This window comes from Grammomys surdaster, unplaced genomic scaffold, assembly GCF_004785775.1.
Source record: "Grammomys surdaster isolate TR1022 unplaced genomic scaffold, NIH_TR_1.0 126248, whole genome shotgun sequence".
Taxonomy (NCBI): Eukaryota; Metazoa; Chordata; class Mammalia; order Rodentia; family Muridae; genus Grammomys; species Grammomys surdaster.
In genome coordinates, this window is record NW_021621048.1 from 5,051,907 (window position 1) to 5,076,125 (window position 24,219).

Here is a 24,219-nt window from a genome sequence, read left to right on the forward strand (position 1 = left end):
TGTGTGTGTGTGTGTGTGTGTGTGTGTGTGTGTGTGTGTGTGTGTGTTTGTATGTGTTTGTATATATGTGTATCTCTCTATCTTTGTCTCTGTGTGTGTGTCTGTGTGTGTGTCTGTGTGTGTGTTTGTGTATGTGTGTATTTCTCTTTCTCTTTTTCTGTGTATGTGTGTATGTTTTTGTGGTGTGTGTGTGTGTCCATGTGGATACATGTGCCCTATAGTATTCTGAGGAACAAATCTCACATTTTAAATCTCCCTGTTCTGGGATGCTCTGTGCAGTTACATCCTGTCTAGATGTACTTGGTCTGCTTGGTGATAAAGGTCTAAAGCATCTTGCTACTGAAAGAGTCTCCATATGGAATTGTATTGAATTCTGACAGAAAAATAATGTTCCAACTACCCAAAACTTCAGTGGTAGCCAAGGATAGATATGCTACTTGCTGCAGGTAAGCAAGACATCCCACCTTTCAAACATAAACATTTCGTTGTGCCTAGGGGGAAGGTCTGGATCAAAGCTAACCCTGTTCTATTTCTGTTTCAAAGGTTTTTCTTTCTTGGGATAATCTGTTGGGCCACTTTTCTTTTTAAATTATTTTTGCTGGGTCACTGCTAAATAAGCACAGAAAAGAAGAACTAAGGAAATGTGAAGATTTAAGTTAAAATTAAATTATATCAAGACTCACAGTGGGGGTTATCTCACAAAGAAGCCTACATACTGGGCCACCTCCAACTAACCTTTTCTGTAAGCACGGACTTGCAAAAGCATTCACAGGGTATGATCATCAAGGTTGAAAGCACAGCATAGGGTCTGTGCTGCAGACTGGCAAGGGGTCTAACGCCATCAGTATGATTCACTACATGATTTTGGTCTCATTGCTTAACCTGACTCAATTTCCTCCTTGGAATGTGTAAATAATACTATTTCAGCTACAGGTTTATTGTGAGGACTCACAAGTAATGTGTCCAAAATAGTGGTCATGATTCTGGCTTGCAAAAGTCCAATAAGTAGCAACTATTTAAAACTAAAATGTAGAACCCTCAGAATCCCAGAGAATTTTACCACTGAACGCTTTGCTGAGATAGAACATGTAAGCTTTCCAAATCTAGTATTTGAGTAGCAGCAATCTGGCACTGTGCAGGGTGAGTGCTCAGTTTACTGACAAACTATCTTCTTGTCTCGTCCTGGTTTATTCTATTGTAGTTTGAAAAGCCAAGCATCTCCTCTCCCTGCCACTATCATTTTTGTTATCAATTAACATACTTTTTATTTTTTTCTGAAATCCAGAATTTAAGAGTTGAAGGTTTTCAGTGGGACTATCCAGTACCAGGACTATCCTTCCTCTACAGCTCCACAGACGAGACTAAGTAAACCAAAGTGTTTATCAGGAAGCTGTCAGGCCAAGCTGGCATAGTTTGTGTGCTGCCCAGTTCTCTGGGATGACATTGCATGGGGGTCCAGGTACTGGCACTATTACAAGATGATCACACTTTTCCTGTGGACAAAATTACTCATAAAATAATCAGGGTGCTGTAATCTTCTTTCATACATTGTAAGCTCTTAATAATGATGTACATTACCATTGATTGACAAAATGGGCTTTTCATAAACAAAACCAGGGATTGGTTATTTCTCAGCCTCTGAGTTCCTTACCTACCCCTCCTTCACACACAGCATCTCTCATGCAGCACAGTCCTGCATATTTCTTTTATTCAAGTGGCATTCTCCTTTCCTCTGCCACGTCACCTGTTTCCAGTTGGATGCTTTCTAACAGTGGCCCGAAGGCATTTATTTTAAACCGAATTTTCTAAGAAGGCGGTTAATAGGTTTGAATAAAAGTCTAATGAATACTCTTAACCCAGAGGAGATAGTGGGTTCTAATTATTGAATTCTACCCTTTCTCCCAAAGAATTTGCAATTTCTGTATAACCTTTGTCCCATCTGAGAGGTATAGGGGAAGGTATCTCACTAGCTCGTAGCACCCCCATTAAAGGGATCACATGCTTGTGTGGTTAAAAAAAAAGTCCCACTCCATAAATTCAGAGAAAGAGGTGGGGTGGAGAAGACAGAGAGCACAAAAGGAGAAGAAGCTACCAAAAAGAAGTCCTTCTACCTCCTGACCTCCAGGGGGAGCAGTCTGTCTCTGGCACTTGTGTAGGTCCCTCCTGAGCTACGGTTGGTTTGTGTCTTCCTATGAACTTTATAAGAAGGTCTTTAAGTTTGAAGCCACCTTAAAGGCACCTGCATATCACAAGGGTTCTAATTGTCAAAGTATTATTTCAAATTTTAGTCCTCAAAAGGAACAGTTTCCTCTGCTTCCTGTGTGCATGAATGTACATGTGCATGCATGCACGCATGCACAAGTGTGTTTGTGTGAGTGTGTGTATGTATTTCTCATTATATATAATGATTGTATGTATATATGTAATATCATAATATATGACTGTGTGCGTGTGCTATGTGTTACTTCTCATGATATATAATTGTGTGTGTGTGCCTGTGTGCGTGTGTGTGTGTGTGTGTGTCTGTTTCTTGATATATAATGACATGGTGGCTCTTACAGAAATCTAGCCACGGGTGAGCTGAAAACCAACACCTGGGAAATTGCTGCATCTCATATATTCAGGTTGACCCCAGGAGTGCCTGGTTGTGGTAGTTTTGTGGCTTTTCATGTATTGACATAATTAATATTCATATCAATTAAGCCATGACTACAAAGTCAGACTGATCAGCTCAGATGTATATATCACCCACAAAACCTCACTCTCTAAAGAACATATGGACACCTGTCAGGACCCACTATTATTTTCCCATTAGTCTGTCATTAGTCAACTTAGTCTCCCCTGTGGAGTCTGGAGCTTAGAACATTGGATCCCTGCTGAGCTGTGGGCCTGTGAAAGGTCGCAGCTAAGGCCAGAGTTGGTTCTCCTATTACCAAGATCAGCTTGTTTCACATCTTGTTTTAACATCTGCTCAGCCTCTCATCTTACACTCTTAGCTCTGCCATCAATATCTGTGTTCTAACTTCAGTTGTCATTAGGGATTGTGAACTCAATGGGCAATGTGAAGAAAAATGAGGAGTATCCTTCTAGATCAAAAACATGTGGACATTGACACAGTTCACACCATTCTTGAACTCCCAGAATCATTGATATCTGGACCCCCAAGCATGTTGTTGGCATGACTATAACTTAGTTGCTTGGTTCTAACTTGAGTTTTTCTTCTGATTTTTCTCCATCCTAACCATCACAATTCTTCCAGGCTACAAACTATTATGGACCAATATACAAAACTAACCCTTCTGCTCCAAACTTCCTGGGACCAAGTGGTAGCATGTACCTTTCTATGGTCTGTCAATGCTTAACAGTTGAAGTGTTTGCCTTTGTGCTGAGTCTCTCGCTGGAAGTTTTAGTGAGACTCAATGTGGCATGGTAGGAGGAGAGATCTGCTCACAAATCTGTATGTTCTTCTAAGCAGTGTTCTTGAAATTTAAATAGCATTTACAGAAATGCAGCTGATGATCCAGTACTGGAGATGACTTAGTCTTCTGCAGAGGATGTACTTTCTAGCAATTTCTGGATTTATAATGTAAGAATATTACATAGAATCCAAAGAACCCTTGCTTGGTAAGCTTTGTTCATCTTCAGGCTTTAGGCTTTATAAAAAATAAAAATCAAATATGTGGGTCTTGATAAAATACTGAAGTTTAAGATGGTAACAGGTGCTTCTAATCCAAACATAATTTGAACTCAAGTGAAATTCTCTGTAGTTCTAAAAAGATGGATGTAGAGATTTCCTTAAATTAAGCTGTGATTTGGGACCCAGATGCACATTTAATTGCTAATAAATGGGAAAGCAGTGGCAGGAGAGATGATCTGGGAGAAACAGTTGATCATGGCAAATATTTTCCAGGCGTTGTCTTCGCTGTCAGCTGTCTTGGGCAGCTGTTTATAATCAGAGAGGGACACGTGAAAAGACCCCAGATTAGGAAAGCAGCTCATTGTCTGTAAAACGTCCTTTGACCCAGCCAGAGGAAAGCACTATTTCATTCAGCCACTCACCAGCCGTGGCCTCGGCACACAGTTCTTGTATGACACTCGGGCGCCAACCCAACTGAGCACCTGTGTTTGATTCTTCTTATCTCCATGTAACATGTGATGAGTCCTGAATTGGCAGCTTCCATGAAAGCAAGCTCCAGTGGGCTGGTGCCTCCTTCATTTAATTGTTGCTGTCAGCAATTCTTCAAAATGTCATCAGACACTGTTCTCAATATATTTTCTTTCCAGGTATAACAGTAGGATTTCTGTGGTATGTCTGTGTAACTTGGGGATACAGAGCTGGAAACCCCAGATTACAGACAGAATAGCTGGAAATTCAGCTCAGCTTGATTTGCAGGACTACTAGAGGGGGTGTCTTTAGTACTCAGTTATTGTTCAAAATGCACCTGTATCCATTTGTTTGATGCTATCTCAATAGTTCTATATGCCTCAACAAGAAAAGAGAAATTCAGTTTTTGGCCTAAATGAGCAAGTTGCTTATTCCATTCTAGAAGATTCTAACACATTAATGGCAATTCCTAACTGCCCCCTATGTTCTTAGAAATCATTCTTAATTTTTACTGATCTCCCTCAAGTGAAAATGATCAAAGAGCTAACAGTCATCTAGCAATGCTAATATAGGTATTATCGATTACTAATGATCAAAGAGCTAACAGTCATCTAGCAATGCTAATATAGGTATTATCAATTACTACGTTAACCTCTATGAGTTTTCCTTTCCTATCTTCTAGGTGTTAAGTATTACATACATATGCACACATCTAATCCCAATCCTGAAAGAAATACAACTTAAACATAATTTTATCTCTGTTTTTAAAATGAAAACTAAGCAAGATAAGTAATTGCTATAAAGAGACAATAGTCGCCTCATTTTGCAAGCAGACTGAATGATAGATGGGTGGAAAGACAGAGTTACTGTTGACAGGAATGTCACGTGATATGGATATAGTTTGTATTATCAACCATTTACGACAAAGAAAAGGTCTCTATTAAGAAATCCTAGCCTATTGGTTGTCAGATTGAAGTGGATATTTTAACTAACATGATATTTATTTATTTATTTATTTATTTATTTATTTATTTATTTCCCCTTGCAAGTGGTCTTTGCCTCACTTGTCTGAAGGTTGTTTTTGCCGCGTCATTCCTTTGCACATTCTCAGTTAGTGCATCCAGATGTTTCCCTTCTTAGGCAGCCTGCTATACAGCTTCCCTCGGGGACAGCTGAGTTGAGAAGCTGGTATTCCATTGCTGCAAGTTGAGTTGGGGAAAGGACGCTACCTGTTTTGAATCTGTTTGTGTGTTAAATGAGAATACTTTCTTCATTAGATTCTAGAGAGGATTAAAGAAGATGAAGTGCATAAAGTCACTTAATCTCATTAAGCCATGGCTTCCTCACCTACAAAATGAAATAATAATGCACCTGCTTCAGGGGGTTATGGTGTGGGTTTATGAAATAATGCTTACAAAATGTTTAACAAAGAGCTTGACAAAGCAAATGCTGGTCAGGAGAGAGAGGTATCTTGAGTCCTCTTTTAACCTGAGATGGAAGAAAATCCGACTCCATTCTCTGGTTTCAAACTTGGGAATTAATATTTGTCTTAGTTGTACCTGTTTATAGTTACATTTTCATTTTTACAGACTTCCATTGTGAGTAGCTATTGACTTACTTTTCAATACCTTTTCTATCTATTTTGACCCCAAATCTCACATATCACAGGAATGTTGGAGCTCTGATTTTATTAATGAGGATGAACAGAACTGAAAAGTTGGGAAAGGCCAAGAAATTCCCATCAGAACCCAGGAATCCCCCATCTCCTCTACTTCCTTCCCTCCTCCCCAAATCTCTAACATTGGCTTAAATTCCTATTTATGCCTCAAAAAAAAGTTAAGAAAATGGAAATTTGATGGGTGTTTAACAGCTACTTTCATCTTTAAGGCTATCTAAAATTCACTTTTAATATTGGGTATTGGAGAAATTTTCTCAAAGCCCACAGACTAATTCAATTCTGACAAGACTTCAAGAATTTTCAGGCTAAATTGCAAAATAATTGAAGATCTCCTTTCCAAAATGTGCCTGTGCCTACATTTCACACACACACATGCACACACACACACACACACACACACACACACATACGCACACACACACGCACACACACATGCGTACTCACACACATAATCTTTTTCAACCATCTTTAAACTAAGAGTTCTTTTTGTCACCTTAAAGTTGGGATTTAATAGACCAGGGCTTCTTAGGAAACTGTCAAAAGCATGATTATGTGCTGAACTTCCTGACTGTTCTTTTGATATTATCAGTCTAAGTCTAATGAAATCACACACCCTCACTGTATCAGTTTTTTAAGAGACTGATTGTTCCTTCATGGCTGTGCCAGCCTTTCTAACAGGAGGATGTGGCTGGGCACAGAAAATCTTTGTACTCTTGCTCCTTCCCTGGCAGATGTGATGGAAGAGAGAAAACAAGTCAGTGACCCTTCAGTGAGCAGTTTCCTGAGGCCATGTTACCAACTCTTGAGGGCATGGGTGTCCATCATTGCACCCTGGCTAGGAAATCTTTCATTCTATGTATAATCATCTCCAACTTCAGAGCTCTCAAGACTTTTGGTAGAACCTAGTCCATTTTCTTTCAGATCCAATAATCGGGACATTTTGAAATAAACTATGATCTAAAATATCTCCCAATGATATTTTACTTTAGGATTTATCTGCTAGAAACAGAAGGAATGATGTCAGTTGTTCCTCTGTGGGGCCACAGGTCATTCCTCTGCAGTCACCTTCCCTATGCTTGCTACAACTGCTTCTCTGAAATCCATCAATCCTTTAGCCTCCTGTGCTTTCTTCATCTTCCTCCTCACTACCCTTGTCTTCCTGGGATCTTGTTCAGGTGCTAGCCCCCAGCTACTGAGAGATCTGGCTGCTTCAGATCTCTCTCTTTTGCTGTACTATGATGTCAATCTGTCACTGACTTCCTGTGCTATTTCTTAGAATACTCTATACATCTTTCCTCCACCTCCAAGCTCTTCAGTGGCTGTGCCTGTACCCCTAGAGGAAAATCCTAACACTGGCTTTAAAAGCTTCCCAGGAATGAGCTACATCCCCTCGCTAGCCCTGCCTCCTACCTATCACACATCCCTCCCAGGCATACTGGCCTCCTTGTGGTTCCTCTACTCCTCCATGGATGCTATGCTTCAGAGCCTAGCATGCTCTTTTCACCTCATTTCCCTCACAGTCATCTTCAGGCGCCCTTTCTGCACAGCACCTACCCATCCTCCAGTGCACCCTCTCTTCCACATAGGCCACCCCAGTTTCTGTTTAGCTGCTGTCATTTCATCGTGTATTTGTTAGCTTCACTGTATTTATGTTGTCTTCTCCATTACAATATAAAAACATTTGTGTTTTGTCCCTGTTGCATCCCCAGAGCTTTGAACAATGTCTGCACACAGTAGGGGCGATGGATATTTGTTGGTGGAATGAATCCGTTTGGCCTGAGATTACATTACTCACAGTATGGCCATGAAACACAAGCTCCACTTCCAGCGGAATTATCCTTGTCTTTTTCTTTCATGGTTGACGTTAGAATGGCAAGACATTATTTGTCAAGGGCCTGGGAATGAATTTGGGCTCTTAGCAAGCAATCATTAAATGATACGTCAGAGGGCAAAAGAGTTAATTAGTGAGCCTCCCCTGGCACAGCCCTTTGCAGGGCCCTTTTGCCCTTGTGATGGTCCCCATGAGAAGGCCCTTGGGAAGAAACCCTATGCTTCTAACTCAAGCTCAGTGAACTTCTGGCCAGGACTCCTTATTATAAGAATGTTCCTCCAACCTCCCAGGGTGCCTGGAATGCCCCCAATTCCTGAAACCATTATGTTTTACAGCAGGTTCTCTTGACAGAACTTCATCAGCCTTTGGCAGAACATAAGCTCGAATAATGGGCAGGCAGACGCCAGAATGAATTCCAATGTGTACACACAATTCTTGGCCCCATAAAAATCAATTCCTTATTCATAATTAAGCAAGTTCCCTGGGAAAGGGCACGTTGGTATAGTTATTAAAAGATAAATAATAGATAAGGATCCACTTTTTTTCTTGCTCTGTTCATCTTTCTTTTCTTAGTACAAAGAGCTTTAAACATGAAGTAACACTGTAATTAATTCTTTTCTCCTGCCTGGTCTCCGCCTGTGACTTACAAGCCCAACAAAATGGGACAGCTTCTGAGAAAGTTCATTGCCATTCTTTGCTGTATTGCTCTTTTGAAATGTGTCCCAAAATGCAGAATGACAACCCAACCCTAGATGGGGAGAAAATCAACTGTGAGCATCTGATGTTAAATGTCACAAGAGTGCTTCTCTCATGTGCCTTTTCTTGTTTTATACATTGGGTAAGAGACTTGGTTAAACATGTGAAAAGGCTGCATAGTAAAGGGGGCCACACCTGACAACTGCTCAGTTCAATGGACCAGCCAATGCTAAGTGTTGGGAAGGATGCACTTGACCTCAGAGAGTTGTAGTATTGAGATATGATGGTGCTGTCCCTCCTCACAGAAATGTTTCCTCACATAGCTAAGGGAGAGGATTTCCCTGAATCACTAGACAGCTGGGGCTGCTAAATCATCCTTTAGGGGAGAAAGCTAACTCTCTCTCCAAGCACTGTCAAAGAAGGGAATTATTGGTTATAGATCCTATAGGTGTGGGGCATGAGCACACAGAGTCTGGTGTCCTTGCTGGACTATAGAATTAATAGAGCAGGAACCAGTTGGAGCAGAACCTATAGGCTCCCTGATTTGGTGTATTTGGGAAGCAGGGGAGATAAGCCAGCAAGTACCATGTTTCTTCACCTAAGAAACTTATTGGGAACTTTGAGGTCAAGAGACGAGGTAAAGGCACTGAGGCCAAGCAGCCACTAATTCAAGCCATGGGGATAAGCAGGAGTATCTATAGCTGGCAGAGAAGATGGGGGTTGAGTTGGCACATGAGCAAAGAAAGAGTTCTCAACAGAAATGAGACATCAGTTCTGAACTCATCATCAGCTGAGATGATTGGAAGAATGACTCAATAGGAAGCAGAGACTAGAGCATGTCACATGAAGACCAAGACCAAGAGGCAGGCACAGCCTCTAGTACCCAGTACCACAGGGTACCAGCAAGGGGACCTCAGTGCTGCTCATCTTGTTAAGGAACTTTCTGTGTGGAGAAGAGGAAGCCTGCTTTGAAGGTTGAGGTTTAAAGCTGGACTTAATAAGTTTAAATCAAGAAGAGTAACTGAATAATCGAGTTTGACCAAGAAAGTATCAACAAAACTACTTACCCAGCACAAAGGAGGCTTCTATATAGTACAACTAGAGGAGTAACTGGGGGCAGAGGGAGCCATTTCATATTTTTGTCCTAATTAATCAAGAACTTGTATCAATAAGCTAGTGCTGATAGTTTGAATTTCTTTGTTAGGGATTAAATATTTGGCAGAAAAAAAGGAAGGTTCTTTTAAATACTGTGACTGTTTTAATCTGCTGGGAGGTCTGCCCTGGCTAGAATGGGTTGAAGTGGGACACAGTGTAGGACACAGGTCAAAAGAAGGATGATCTTCAGTCTTTTAATTCTCTAGCTGTTCTGTGCTATAAACCTCTTTGTTATTGTTCTGTGTTTCATGAAGCATTGGGGAAACTTAACTCTTTATCTCTCTTATTATGTCCTTTATAATTCTTTGTGCTTAAGCACTGGAAATTTAACTCTTTATAAACTTACTTTATAATTCTCTGGCCATTAACATATGTTGTATAGCAGCAGGGAATTCACTAGAGGATTTACTGCTAAGGCTCCTTTCTCTCTTGCCCAGAAGCTTCTCCCCTCCCTGGTGAGGTGAGAAAGAAGCTTGGAGCAATTAACTTTTATTGAACCAGGAAAAGAAAGTCACACTCATAGAGATAAAATCTTTTACACAAGCAAATATGCATAGACATACACATTCTTACACACGTTCACACACATACAGTCTTACACACATTCACACACACATTCTTACACACATTCACACACACATTCACACTTTTGTTGGGCCCAACCATCTGTCTCATCAACTCACATACTTAAACTCTTATACTTAAAATGCATCTGTATTTTTGATGGATGGAGCCAAAGCCCCCATAAGGAGATTTCATTGTATAAGTGCCAGAACAGAAAGAATTCACTCATTCTGGATGAAAAATAAGCTCCAACCTTCATTGCTTAGATAAAGAAAAAAATCTCCTACCTTTTTTTATTGAGTATAAAAAAAATCACAAACAAAAACAAGACAATAACAACAAAAAACTTTCCTTGTCAGTAAGAAGAAACTTGCTGTTAAGAAAACAAAACAAAACAAAAATCAAACCCCCATCTCATGATAAGAAGAAGGCTGTTCCTGCTCCCTCTGCTCTCCTGTTGCTCTGCTTCTGTCTTGTTTCTCTTCTTCTTATCTGCGTCTCTCTTCTTTTCATTGTTCCTAGTTCTTGTACTTTTTCAAGTACATGATCATATGGTATTCTAAACATTTCTTTTTCTAAAGTTCATAATAAGTTCAAGCAAAAATTCAAATCATAAATAGAATAAAGAGTTACAAAAGAAATGTTTACATGTGTTTTCATTAAGACTAGTTATCTAACTAAACTAAACTAAACACTATTGTCTGTCACTAGCTCAACAGGTTCAGTAAGCGTTTAAAATAATAACTCTTATGCCTTAAGTTAGCATGGTTTTGTCAAGAGGCAGATCATCTGCCTAGTGTCTCATCAGTTTTGAGCTTTTGTATAGATACATCCAACAATATTTTAATTTTTTTTTGTCTGAGCACCTACAATAAATTGTCTATATCTGATTTTATGACCTTTAGTAATCAGATAATGGTTTCACAGACAGACCGAAAAGGATGCTTACCCTGATCATAAATCTGTTTCATTCCTGCTTTCTACCTTAATATAATTAGTTCATGACACATGAAGGGTTACAGAGCCCTTATCTCAGACTATATGATAGGGGGCTCAAAACTTACTTGTATAAATTTAGAAATTCTATAGAATCATTATTATGAATTATGAAATCATCAATTTGTATACATAGTATTGCTACAAAAGAGTACATCTTCATTGATCTGCAGAAAATCTTCCCAATAAGGTGGGCTAATGCCTAGGAATTGTTAAATTAACTTAATCATGGCAGGAAAGGCATATCAGCTGCAAGAATCAATCCTGAGATGAAGTCCCTTTGGGCAATGCCTCTTAAGCTCACCCATCACAAAACATGCAAAAGCAGTGGACCATCTTCAGGAAAATCACCTGTCAGCCTTTAGCCTATCCTAGATGGCTCCTGACATAATAATTTTCACACACACACACACAAACACACACACACACACTTTAATTATTAAACTCATAGAAATTCTAAAGGAGATATAGTATGCTCATTTAACACTTTTTTAAAAAGCTTTTAAGTGACATTGATTTAACATTAACAAAAGAAATGAAAGTAGATTGAAGGGTAGAAAGTTGTCCTAAAGAGTCACTTCTGTTGCAGGAGGACCATGCAGGCAGGGCACTATGTAGCTGCACAGCTGCCTGGAACCTGAGACTATCACATAACCAGGTAGTTTCTAGGAGCAACTGTGTAGCAAAATATTTTAGGGAATGCAGTAAATGAAGAATATCAAGAATGAATGTTTTTGGAAGCCCAGAGACTTGACTTAATTATAACAATTTGAGAAATGGTAACTCAGTAGGATCCACAATGGAAGGTGGCCAAAATTATGGGCAGGACCAATGTAATCACACTTTCCTTACTATGTATACTATGACTATCACTCAGTATCATGTTTCCTTTAACATCTCTTCTTCCTTTCTTTTATTTTCATCTCCCCCTCCTCACTGCCTGCTTTTGCACCATGAATTTAGTATGCCGCAGAATACTCTGTATTAAATACGTTGCATGTACAAAAGATTTTTGTCTCTATAGACCAGGGGATAGTCAGAAAAGCCTAGGTTCTGTATCTGTTAAAATTTTCATGGGACATCTACTTTGAAATACTTTCTTCAGAACTATTTCAGATCAGAGCGGGGGTAGGAGGAGGGAGAAGGAAAGGGAAGGGGAAGGGAGGGAGAGAAGGAAAGGGGGGGGAGAAACAGAAACAGGAAAAAAAAGAAAGTTACCATTTGAAGCAGGAAGGAAGATTTCCCTAAGAAATGATGATCTATTTCCTCCCAGATGCCATTTTAAGAGCTTTCAAATGTCGATGCATTTAGTTGTCATAGCAACACTACGTAGTGGGTACTGTTATAATTTTATAGAAATTGGAATACAAATGGTTTAAGTACATTGATCAAGGTCACACAGCCAGTGAGACAGAACCAAGATCTCTACCCAGGTCTCAAATCCATATACTCAATGCTCCCTGGGCCACTAAGCCTTTTTCATTTCAGGACCATTGTATTCTAGAAAGAAAAAAAAATGTTATTGAGAAATAGTAGGCAGCATCTTAGTTGTGCCTGTGAATCTTAAGTAGTGCACTGAAAAAATAAAGACCCTTATTAGTGTTGTTCATCAAGTTACAGTACTTCATTTATTTCAAATTTCTTAGATGGAAGGGGCTGTGCACATTTGTTTCCCAGTTTCTGCTGAGCAGTCAGTTCCTGAACAGGGTAAATCGATAACTTGGACTTATTTCCAACTTATGAAATAAATATTTAAACATTATTGGTATTTCTGGTTATAGTATTTTCAAAGTGATTGGATCTATCTACCTCAAAACTCTAATGATGAGAGACCCCCACCACTACCAGTTTGTGGTATACAAACTCCAGGTATTCTGAGGAACAGCACTGAACATACTAACAGAGGGACCACTTCTTTTTAACTTCTCTTGTCCTTTCAATATGTTTACCTATTCACGGTTGGCACAGGGGTCAAGTCACAAGAATTAAAGTTTCTTCAACAGTCATACTTCTCCCTTAGGTTGAAGTTTAAAACAACAACAAGAACTCTGTTATACTACCTAAATCTTGAGCTGTTTCCAGTTTCTAACCATCCAACTGCAGCACCCAACTCAAAAGTTTAGTGTCATGACTGGAAACCAGATCCCAAAGACATGTCTTTCTAGGAGCAAGGACCTAAAGGACCAGTTCTCTAAAACATTGGTAGTGCAGAGAGGCGACCTCCCTGAAAACAATCGGCTTTTGCAAAGTCTATTTCCTGTGTATCTCTCCTCGCAACTGCCCCATTCTTCTCCACAAATCCATGTAGCACTAATAATGAAGTTCAGCTTAAACAGAGTTTTATGGCCTTCTTAGCCCTGAGGAGACCCCTGTCCAGCTTGCTAGGACACATTATGCCTTGACACAGTTACTCAAGAACTCTGTGATGAACACAACACCCTTTGAGATACACTCCTATGGCCATGTCTACAAGACACCTATATGGTGCCTTGTCTCTCCAAACCCCTGTGACAAGTTCATTGCCAACAATCTCAAGCTTAATGTGACAGGAGGTCAATGCCCTGCCTGTCCACACTGGGAAGTAAGATTTGCTTCAAATCCTAGAACTCTGCAATCTGTCAGTGTGGCTATGTGTATTTCTCAGCAGGATGATGAAGATAATGGAGATAAACAACTTTCATCTTGTCTTTATTTGAGTGTACATTACAAACACTCATTGAATAGCCCTCTGATCAATAACATTTACGTAGGAATTTTATAAGTGCTTCAGAAACTCAGTTATGGAGGGATATTATCATCTCTGTTTACCAGGTGATAAAACTGCTGTGAGTATGATGACTTGTCCCGGGTCCTCTAAGCAAGAGGTGCCAGAGCATTGACATGAGTAACAAGCCACAAGGGAGATTCTCAGAATTGTATTGAGAATGCCAACAGCACCCTCAGGATGGCTCCACCTACTCAATGCCTAACAGATACCCTACAGGGATAGTTCATTTTAAGAGTTGACTTAAGTTTTGCAAGACTATATTTTACTTCTTTCTTTCATCCTTAGCTTAGACTTTCACATGTCATAGCCATATGAAGAGGAACAAGGTCAGGTGAGACTGAACAAAGCCTAAAGTGTAGGTGAGGAAAACTAGCAGGTTTCCTTAAGGAAACCCAAGCATTGATGCTGGTACTCACTGCTTCACCCCACTTATCCCTGCACACAGGAAGGTCCAGCCCACATTCCATCTAAGCAAAGGCTCTGGTAACCAAGAAACAACTCTCTTAAGGTGAATGGAACAATGTCGCTCAACTACTTTCATGTGAGGATTATTTTTTGTTTGATTTTCTTTTAATAAGGAAGAAATACAATGTATACATTATGGACTGACTAAAGATGTGAGTCTATTCTCCTTTCTTCTGCTACTTTAGTTTAGAAAGAAGGGAGGAGGCAGTCGAGGAGGACAACGTTGACCCTCAGTATCTCACACAGATAAAAGATTAAACAAAATTACAATGTAGGCATAAGCTAGTGCATGTTGTACAAGTGGGCATTCTTGAAATGGAACTACAGCTTCTGAGAAGCTGTGCTATGCTATGCTATGCTATGCTATGCTATGCTATGCTATGCTATGCTATGCTATGCTATGCTATGCTATCCAAGTCTCCTTTTGTACATAAATTCCTGTGTAGGCTCCCTGAGTTCCAGTCCTAACTATGCAGCAGCTATGTCTTGAAGGTGCCCTGAACTCACCCACCTCACTGCCTTTTCTTATATTCTCTTCAGTGCCTGGAATAGCCTCTCCCCAATCACTGTCTGCTGGCCTGACATCAAATTCCATCTCCTTTAGTCAAAAACAGTGTTCTCCCTTTAAATGGTTTGTGGTTCTCACAGCACCCACCTCAATACCGTGCTTGTCATCTATCTCTAAGGATTTTCTGCTTAGAGATGGCTTCCGCGTACCAACTGGTATTTGTTGAATTTAATTTTGTTTCCATTCTGTATGGTTCTCCACCTGTCTCCAGCACTCTGTATGTAATGCTTCACCCAGCATGTAGCAGGCCCCTAGTGATTATATTCCGAGACTTATGACTAACAAATTCAATGGAATACCTCCCTGGTCCAAGGGTTTATTATGCTTTTCTCTTCTAGTAAGACAAACATCACATGGAGTTGGGCAAACAGAGGCTCTATCATGCTTGTAGACAGAAATAGGACAACATCTCCCCAAAGACCATAGCTCAAATCAGTGAGGCCAGCAAGATGAGTTGAGGTCATACACAGGGAATTTTTGTTAATGTACACTTTCTCATAGACGTTATAAAGAAATATATTTAGCATGTCGTACTTACAATTGTGTATGGATTCTCCAATGAAAGCTTTTGTAGCTGAATAAAAGTGAAATTGGTTTAAGGAAAAGCAGACCATCAATAATGGCATAAGGTATCACCAGTTGATACTGTGGATATCAGGAGAAACCAGAAAAACATTTCTAGGAAGATAGAGATGGGAGTGGTAAGAAGATGCCGGTTCAAGGGGGTCAGACCCACTGGCACAATCTCCAGAATTTTAGAGTTATTCACAAAGCTCCATTGCTCTAGATAAAAAAATAAAACAATAAAAAAATAAATAAATACTTTTATTTGAAAGTAAGGAGGAAAGACAGGCCCAAAAGAAGGAAGGGAAGGAGGGAGAGAGGGGGGGAGGGAGGACAGTGACTTTTTTACTTGAAAGAAAGGAAGGATTCTCCCGTTCATGCCTCTGGACAGAACTGGAGAGCTGTGCTGGTGAATGTCAAGGTAAAGCAGACTTCCTCAGCTCCAGCACTAGGTTTACATCAGCCTTGGGGTTTAACACCTTTCAGGCGATTGGCAATTACAAAAGACAAAAGGTGTGTTTGCACCAAGGCTTTGCTGGAAGCCTAACACTGAGCAGAAGGAGTGGTTCCCTCAGGAACACTTCAGGGCTGCCTTGCCACCATTCACCTTCTTTATCCAATTAAGAGATCAAAGTAGAAGTGTTGGCCTGCTTTGGAGGTCTAAAGGTACCCACAGAAATCCAAAGAACATTTAAAACTACCACCTTTCCTTACACAGCTTCCTGTGGGAAGGCTGGAGCCCACTTGTTCCCTCTCTTAACTAGTCTCTAGAGGCAGAGAGCCGGAGTAGAGAGTCAGCAGATGCTAATCATCCTGCCTAAGAGACTTTGTTCCTTTGTGTATCCTATATATCTCCATCAGCCTGTCTGGTGTGCCTTTTCCTCTCCACACAGCTACAAAGTCCTTTTCAGAATTCACCTCCAAATTCGTCTTTCCCCCCCCCACCCCCGACTAATTTTAAAGTCTTGATGTTAAAAATTAAAAACGACAAAAAATAATTCTAAAATCGAACTTTGTTGGTCTCCCCCGATCCTTCCAGGTTTAGCGAATTTGCTCATTTTAATGCTATACTATGAGGAGGTCATAGTTCCTAAAATAGAATACATCCTGGCCCTCTTATTAGCATTCTGGGACTTAAAGACTCCATTTAAATAATATAGCATCCTCTAAAATATCAAAAAAAAAGGCAACAATGATGGTTCATACTTACAGTCTCATTTGAAAAGCTGATACAGGAGGATGTCAATGAGATGAGCCAGGCTGGACTACAGAGTATAACCCTGTCTCAAAATAAACAAATAAAGAAATTAACTAAACAGACTACCTCTTGGTGGGTCACATTTCTTGTGGAGATCTGTCTGTTGGCACCATAAGAACTAGATAAACACCCTGGGTGACCACTGCCGTTTATTTCTGTGGAAGAGCGAGGCTTTTGCCTGTCCAGGGAGTTAATGCTGTGGCATTAAGCAGGCCACCAGGGTTTCATTCCCACAGGGTTACACTGGAGAGGGAAATGTTTTGTGGCTTATGACAAGATCATGGCAGAATATTTTGTGCATGCTGTGATTTGTATCCCCTATTTGTGCACAGGTCATAAAAGTGCAGTTTTTATCAGGGACATTTGTTGAATATAGAACAGCGCTGAAGACATATGGCCACTAAATAATTCACAGTTATCTATCTTCTCAGCAGATCCCATATACACCTACCATGTTTTAATGCCTGGTTTGCTCAGAAACAATATTCTTTACGACTCTCCCTATATAAAAATGTTTACTGACTGGCAGTAGTATATGGGTACCATGGGATCAGGCTGGAAGGCAAGAAACGCTTGCTGCCTTCTCTGCCTCTTTCCTTCTCCACTGGTTGATCCCACCAGCCCACAGCCTCATTGGAAAGTGAGCTTCTCCCAGAAGGTGGTGTGCAATTCTGACTGTCACTGACTAAGCTGTTCTCTTCTCTTTTCAGCTCTATATCCATCTATAGTCCCAAGGAGAATCCCAACGCATTTGACACTGCAGCGTTCTTCCAATCTGTGGGTAATTTCCTAGGGATTTTCGCCGGCTCCTTTGCAATGGGTTCTGCGTATGCAGTTGTTACTGCACTGATATCCTTTGGTGTTGTATGGAATCTGGGGACAGTTCAGAGCAGCCAGCATGCAATGTTGCTGAAGCTGAAGGACCTCCTCAGCAGTGAATGGCTGAGAGCAACTTGAGTTCGATACATCGCTGCTGAGCCCATTCCAGTTCCGTGCCATCTCATGAGGTGCTGGATCAGTAGCAGTAGCAGAGGAAGCAAGGTTTTTTTTCTCTGCTCACAGTTGTGGGTGCAGGACATCAGGGCTGACTACAGGAAGGTAAAGAGAAAGGCTGAGGTAAGGGACCTCTCATAGTAACTCTGGGTCCCACAATCGGAATAATGAGCATGATGACAGTAATATCACTTAGGATTTACTGGGGACTTTGTCACCCCTCCAATAACCTAAGCATTTACTTTTTAATCTCAGACACTTTGTATAACGATCCTGGAAGGTAGATCCTGTTATTATTCTAATTGTTCGGCTGAAGAATCTCTTAACAATTAAACAATTTGACAGTTGCCGTACAGCTGGGGTACTTCAGGGCTAGGATTCAAAAGCAGGCTTTTTATTCTGATAGTGAAGACTAGGTGGAGAGTTGAAATCAGAACTCCCCCCAGGCTGGGGAGCAGAATGCGAGGCCACAGCAGTGAGCTGGTTAATGAGGAAAGGGGAAAGTACTGGAGGCCAGAAGTCTGTTAGGGATCAGGTCATGTCTGTAAGAAAACAGAGAGACAGATGCGACGGGGGCCAATGGAAAGTCCTCCATGACAGTGCTAGGGCCACTTGCTTGGCACTTGGTGGCTGTAAGGCTCTTCAGACAAGCTATGGAGGAGTCAGATGTGCACAGCTGTCTGTTTACCCCTAATCTGGGCATCTTGTCAATAAGTAGTGAGGTAGTCTCTTCAGGTCAGGCCTTCAGGTTCTAGACTTGGATTTTAATTCAAAACTAATGACTTTTTGGAGAAGTTAAAGGAAGAGATGTTCTAGCTTACTTAGATATAGAACAATTCTGATAATCACTCCCTAAAAAACCTAGTAAGGATTAAGAGAACACTCCTGATGAGCAGCAAACCATTCCTCCTAAGCAACAAGGGGAATGTGGGAAAGGAGCTAGGTAAGCCCGTGTTTTACTCCACACAATGAGTCACATCCAGTTCTTTAAAGCTGTATGTCCAGGAAGGGTGATTTACCAAAGGAAGTTGCCCTAAGCCACTAACAAAGATTTTTCCATAGCCCTAAGTGTGTGACAGTACTGTTCTGAGTATGTTATTCTATACAGGTGCATGTGGCAATGAGCAGACAGATAGTGCTGTCATCCAATTTTCCCTCAAAGAATTGGAGGCACCAAGTGGGCTAGGTGTATGACTAAGAGAGCAGGGAAGTTTGAATCCTACCATTCTGACTCTTGGTATTCTGGCTTTCTAAAATCTAACAAATTATTTTTCACATACTCATCCCATTTCACTCTCCAAACTTGGGGGAAGATATATTATTCTTATTGCCAGGTCACAGGAGACAGGACTAGTACACTGGCTGGTAGTCACACACTCAGTGTATGTGGTAAAACCAAGGACTGAACACAAATATTCCACCCCAGAGGTCAAAGGTCGGGCTTTTCTCTCCATAACATGCACTACTCATCTTTTAATGTAAAATAGGTTCCATTATTTTCTTCTAAAAGCATTAGATTACAAGTTAATCATACCTCATTATTTTTAGGGCATTTTGTGCCTAACAAGCATGTTAGCAAGATGACAACTTCCCATCATCGCAGACCCTTAACTAACCCCCATAACCCATTTTCTGCCTAGATTTTATTTATTTATTTTATTTTTCTTATTTAGAATTTACATTTACATTAGAATTTTAGATATTTATTGCCTAAATATCACCTTTGTCAAAATGAACAAAATTTTTGCCAAAAGGTTTGCCTTAAAAATAAAATTAATTCTCATCCATCTATTTATGCCAAGAGAGCATGAGCAGTTCCCCTCTCACTGTGAATAACTGCCTCATTTCCACCCCTAGGGGAGTGGGTTCCACAGAGGGGCCTGCTCAGGCTACATCCTAGGGACTGGTACCATCACCTCTTCTAAGGGACTCTTCTGATTCCAAGGTACAATCTTTCTGCCAGCGTTTCTGAGGTGACACTCCAAGGGCTAAACCCTGTTCAGGAGATTTCATACCCACACCCTGCTGGTATGCAGTCTTAGCAGAGACTCTTTTAAAAAGTTGAATTATGGGTGTGTTCAGCCTACTGTGGAACATGGACGTCACACTAACTCCTTGGGGCCTGTGTGCTACCCCTACTCAGATATGAAGAAACAGACTTTGACTCGGCAACTGTCATTACCAAGTCCACTCCTCTTAGCTAACAAGGAGATTGAGTTATAAAAACAGTTGTTTTCCTTAACACGCCTTGTCACTTGACAAAATTCACCAAGCTCCGTGAGTTCCCAATGCTGGAGACAGGCCTGTTTTTCCTCCTTTCTTGGAGTGCCTTCCTGTCTGCAGAGGCTGCCGGCTTAACAGGTCAGTGCTTTATGCTGCAGTGTGAGCAAGGCCTGTGAATGTGGGTTGTTGTGTGTGTCTCTCTCTCGGTGTGGAGTCTCCCCAGCCCAGCAGGAGAGGAAATGAAGTCTCTCTTAAATAGTGAATTGAATGGATTCTATCAGAATCAGCCTCTGCGGAGCTCCCTGGGGAGAAATAATAAAAAATAATTCATCCACTTTGTGCAGAATAGTTTAACAGAATGATTTTAAAATGTTCTTTTCTTCCTTTTGGACAGGAGGGGATGGTGAAAGGGACTGGCTAATAGTTATGATGGATGGCATTACAAATGAAAGGCTACATGTACTGTAAAGGGACACACACACCCAGCCTTGCTAGGGAGAAAGAAGTCAGTGGCTTCTGACTCCCAGCAGCAGGCACCAGGGTGGGCAGCCTCTCTAGAGTGTGCACATATCATACACATCAGTGTTCATAATCTTTGCACAGCTGTCTGGGAAAGTGAGAATGTGAAATGCCAGTGGTTGGCTTTATGGTCTAGTGTCCCATATGGCAGAAAGTCTACAGAGTCCTCTGGGACTGTACAGTTGATCTAGGGAAAACTGTCTTAAGATCCCGTGGGCTTTAGATTCTTTGCTATGGATTCCTCAACCAAACTGTTGGTCTGTCACTGTGGGGATTGTACCGGGGTAGCTGTACAAGTTGAGTGCTTTTCATGTGCAAGAGTCACCAGAGGTCTTCAGTCTGGCTCTGCTTCTCTCATGGTTCACTCCTGGGCACCTATCTACCCACCACATTTTAACTGACAGGCAAGCCGTGAGACTCACTATAACATTATCATGGTAAAATCTGTGTCCTTGGGATATTTTCAGTCTAATTGATGAACAACCTAAGCAACAATTAAAATGGACACACAATAAGGATGTTCCATAAACCACCTGTCCGAGATGATCTCAGTCTACAGAAAGACTCAAAAATAAGAAGTGTCCCAGTCCACTGTGTGCTGAGCAGTGAGGCTGAGATTTAAAGCTAGAAACTTCAAATCCAAACTCTTAGGCAGTCCCATGACGAATGAGCCTCCCCTGTGGGAGACCAGGCTGACCTCCAACAGAAGATCACTGGGTCCCAGGAGCCTGCCTTGTTCATTTGCTGTTGGTCATCTCTGGCCTGTTGCTGCATATCATTTTAGCATGATGACCAGTTGATAAACTGACAGGAAACACTGCAAAGACTCATGGTCCCTGTAGTCCCACAGGCTCCTAGCCAGAATCTGCCTTGAAAGTTCTCATGATACTCAAATCAAGGTGGCACCACTGGATTCCACCTTCCTGGGCACTTTATTCAAATTATTGCAATGCAAAGACTACTATGTTGATATGCTGTCATGTTACTAAGGAGTTTGCTGAAGAGCTGTACATTTGGGGCCTACAATAAGATAATATCATTTAAATGAAACCTTACATCACAGTTACTCAAAAACATTTTTCCCATTTCTTCTGTGCCTTGTTCTATAGTTAACTTGTAAAATTATCTGTATTACCCTAACAGGAAGAATAAATATTTGGCCATCTAGGAAGATTAGGAAATATATACTAATACAGACATGCATGTATACACACACACACACACACACACACACACACACCTAAAACATATACATTTCTATGATTGAAGATTTTCTACTTCAGGGTCCATTCAACTACATTTTGCTCTAGAAAGTAAGGTTAGAGTCCAAAGGAAACTCCGTATGGTGGTTCTTCTTACCTCGCTCTTTTGCCAGACTTCTCAATCTGTTTGTCATGGAATCTCTTATTTAAAGATAAACATTCATGTTTTGGGATGGAGTTTTTCTGCAAAATTAGACGGCTGTGTCTTGCTATAGCTTGGCCATAAGTATGACTCTGAGCTCTCTGGAACCCTTACTGGATGCCTAAGGACCTCACAGATGGACAGTAGCAGGCATGGGCTTTGGTAGTAGGAAGACTCCAGTGTCTATGACTACACGCAGCAGCAGGCTTTCCTGAACAGTACTCCAGATTTAGGCAATATGCCTAAAAGGTATTTGATTCAAACAAAGCTAGGTATGAGCATTTCCTACTGCCAAAGACCAAGGCTGGTCAGTCCAAAACTCTTATGTGTTTATTTGTTATTTAATCCTTGCCGATTTCCAAACTGGATTTGTAACAACTCATAATACCAGCCATGCATGTCATGGGGCCTCTTAGTTGAGGATAAACATTCGTGTTCTTGGATAGAGTTTTTCTGCAAAATTAGGCGGCTGTGTGTTGCTATAGTTTGGCAGTGCGCATGGCTCTGAGCTCTCTGCTAGCCAAAGTCAAAAGAGAACATGTTAGCCAACTCAGGACTAAAACAGCCTTGTCAAAGGAAGTCTTATTTATTTATAAAAATGGGCAAAATTTTCTAAGTGGGAGTTACTAAAATTTCAGGAAATTTTTATCAGTTGGATCATCAGATGGAGAGTTTGAACAGCAGAATGGAAATGTCTTTTATGATCATCCTGGAAAAGTTGGAGACTTGTTCTTCATATGGTCACTTCCCATATTCACCTCCAATGAAATCTGAGGGTCTGACATCCAACACAGTCTAATCTCATCTCATGGTAATGGGGCCATCCTAAACTAGAAATAAATCAGTATGGTGCAAAGATAAAACCTAGAGATCTTTTAAAAAATGCTTACCAAATGAATCTGCAGCAATGAATACAGTAGAGTCTAAAATGGAATGAGCTAAGGAACAATGGAGACCAGCAGTCATGGTGGTTTGTTTGCCTGGCACACTAACAATGTAGCACACAGGGTCTGGACATGGTACCCATATGCTGCCTTTTCCCAGAAAGATTCCCTGAGCCAGAGCATCACCAAGTAGGCCCTAAAGGACATCACCATGGAAGCTGGCGTTGAGCTTTTGGTATCTACTTCACTTCTTTTATAGATTCTATAGGTTTTATTAGTTTTCACATAAGACTTTGCTTTGAAAACAAGATTCTGCCTTTTTGACTATAGCATGTTTGTTTTTGTCATATATATCATCATTGTTAACTTACTTCTATGGAAAGACATTTACTGTAGAAAAATTTAAAAGTATACATTTGCAGAAGGAAACAAATTTAGAAATAGCTTGTATAATTATTTCCTATTGAAAACTATTATTAATGTTCTACTGTGTCCACTTAAGAAAAGTAATAAACAACTCCACAGTTTATAACAATTGCTTTTTATGACAGACATTCAATACTATGGCACATAAACTTACCTTAACTTATTCTACCAAGCCTTTTGATTGTTTACAAGTTTTATACTGATATTTTTGAAGTAGTACTCCTTATAGCTAGTTATATGGAATTTCATTTATATAACTACCTGAAAACAAAATTTCTAAGCTAATATCTTAAGTTTATTGGAGCTAACCTGTCTTCAGTAATAGTCAGACTTCCTTTGTGCTGCAACCAACATGGGCATTCACTCATAACATCACCCCGTTAAACACACTGTTCTGATCATTGAGTTTTGTTTCCCTCTGCACTCCCCTCTTACTGAACAAAAGCATCCTAAGGGCATGCTGCTGTCTATCAGCATCTCATATTTGCCAACACACCCAGTGATCACTTGGTCCTCCTTTTTCTCAGTCAACTCCTCATCTTGCCACCTTTTGTTCTCATTGTCATTAATCAAGAAAGGTAAGCTGTCATTTGTCATATATTCTATAAATTCTCTTCAATTTGTACTTGACCTTGTGTGTGTGTGTGTGTGTGTGTGTGTGTGTGTGTGTGTGTGCATGTGCATGCATGCTCCCAGGTATGGATGTGGTGCTCATGTAAAGGCCAGAGGTTGATATACATACCTTCTTTGGTTGCTTTCCATGCTGTATATTGAGGCAGGTCCTTGATGAACTCATCACTCACAGATTTTGCTTGTCTGGCTAGCCAGTTCTTTCTAGGATCCCATTCTCTACTTCTCAAATGATGGAATCGCAAGTGAGTCATCACCTGACTATCATTTACATGAGTACTAGGAATCGATCTGAACTTTGGTCCTCAAGCTTTTTCAGCAGGCCCTTTAGTCATGGAATTGGAATCGTGTCTCTCCAGCCCCCCTTTCTTTTTGAAATATGTTACATCTTGTTTGCTTATCTCATGTAATATGGTTGGTGTAGACATTTTCAAGTCTTGAATAATATTATCCCCTTTCTATAAGACCCTCACATTTCTTTAATGGTAATATA

At 40.6% G+C, this 24,219-nt stretch overlaps 1 protein-coding gene across 1 annotated transcript in view; it reads left to right on the top strand.

Moving 5' to 3' along the window:
- Nucleotides 1-24,219, top strand: part of Slc9a9 (solute carrier family 9 member A9) — a 521,462-nt gene that overhangs the window by 226,341 nt on the left and 270,902 nt on the right. Inside the window, exons 7-8 of the mRNA XM_028758965.1 lie at nt 17,358-17,496; nt 19,896-20,001. Coding sequence (XP_028614798.1) covers nt 17,358-17,496; nt 19,896-20,001 — 245 coding nt within the window. The remainder of the gene's footprint in view (nt 1-17,357; nt 17,497-19,895; nt 20,002-24,219) is intronic.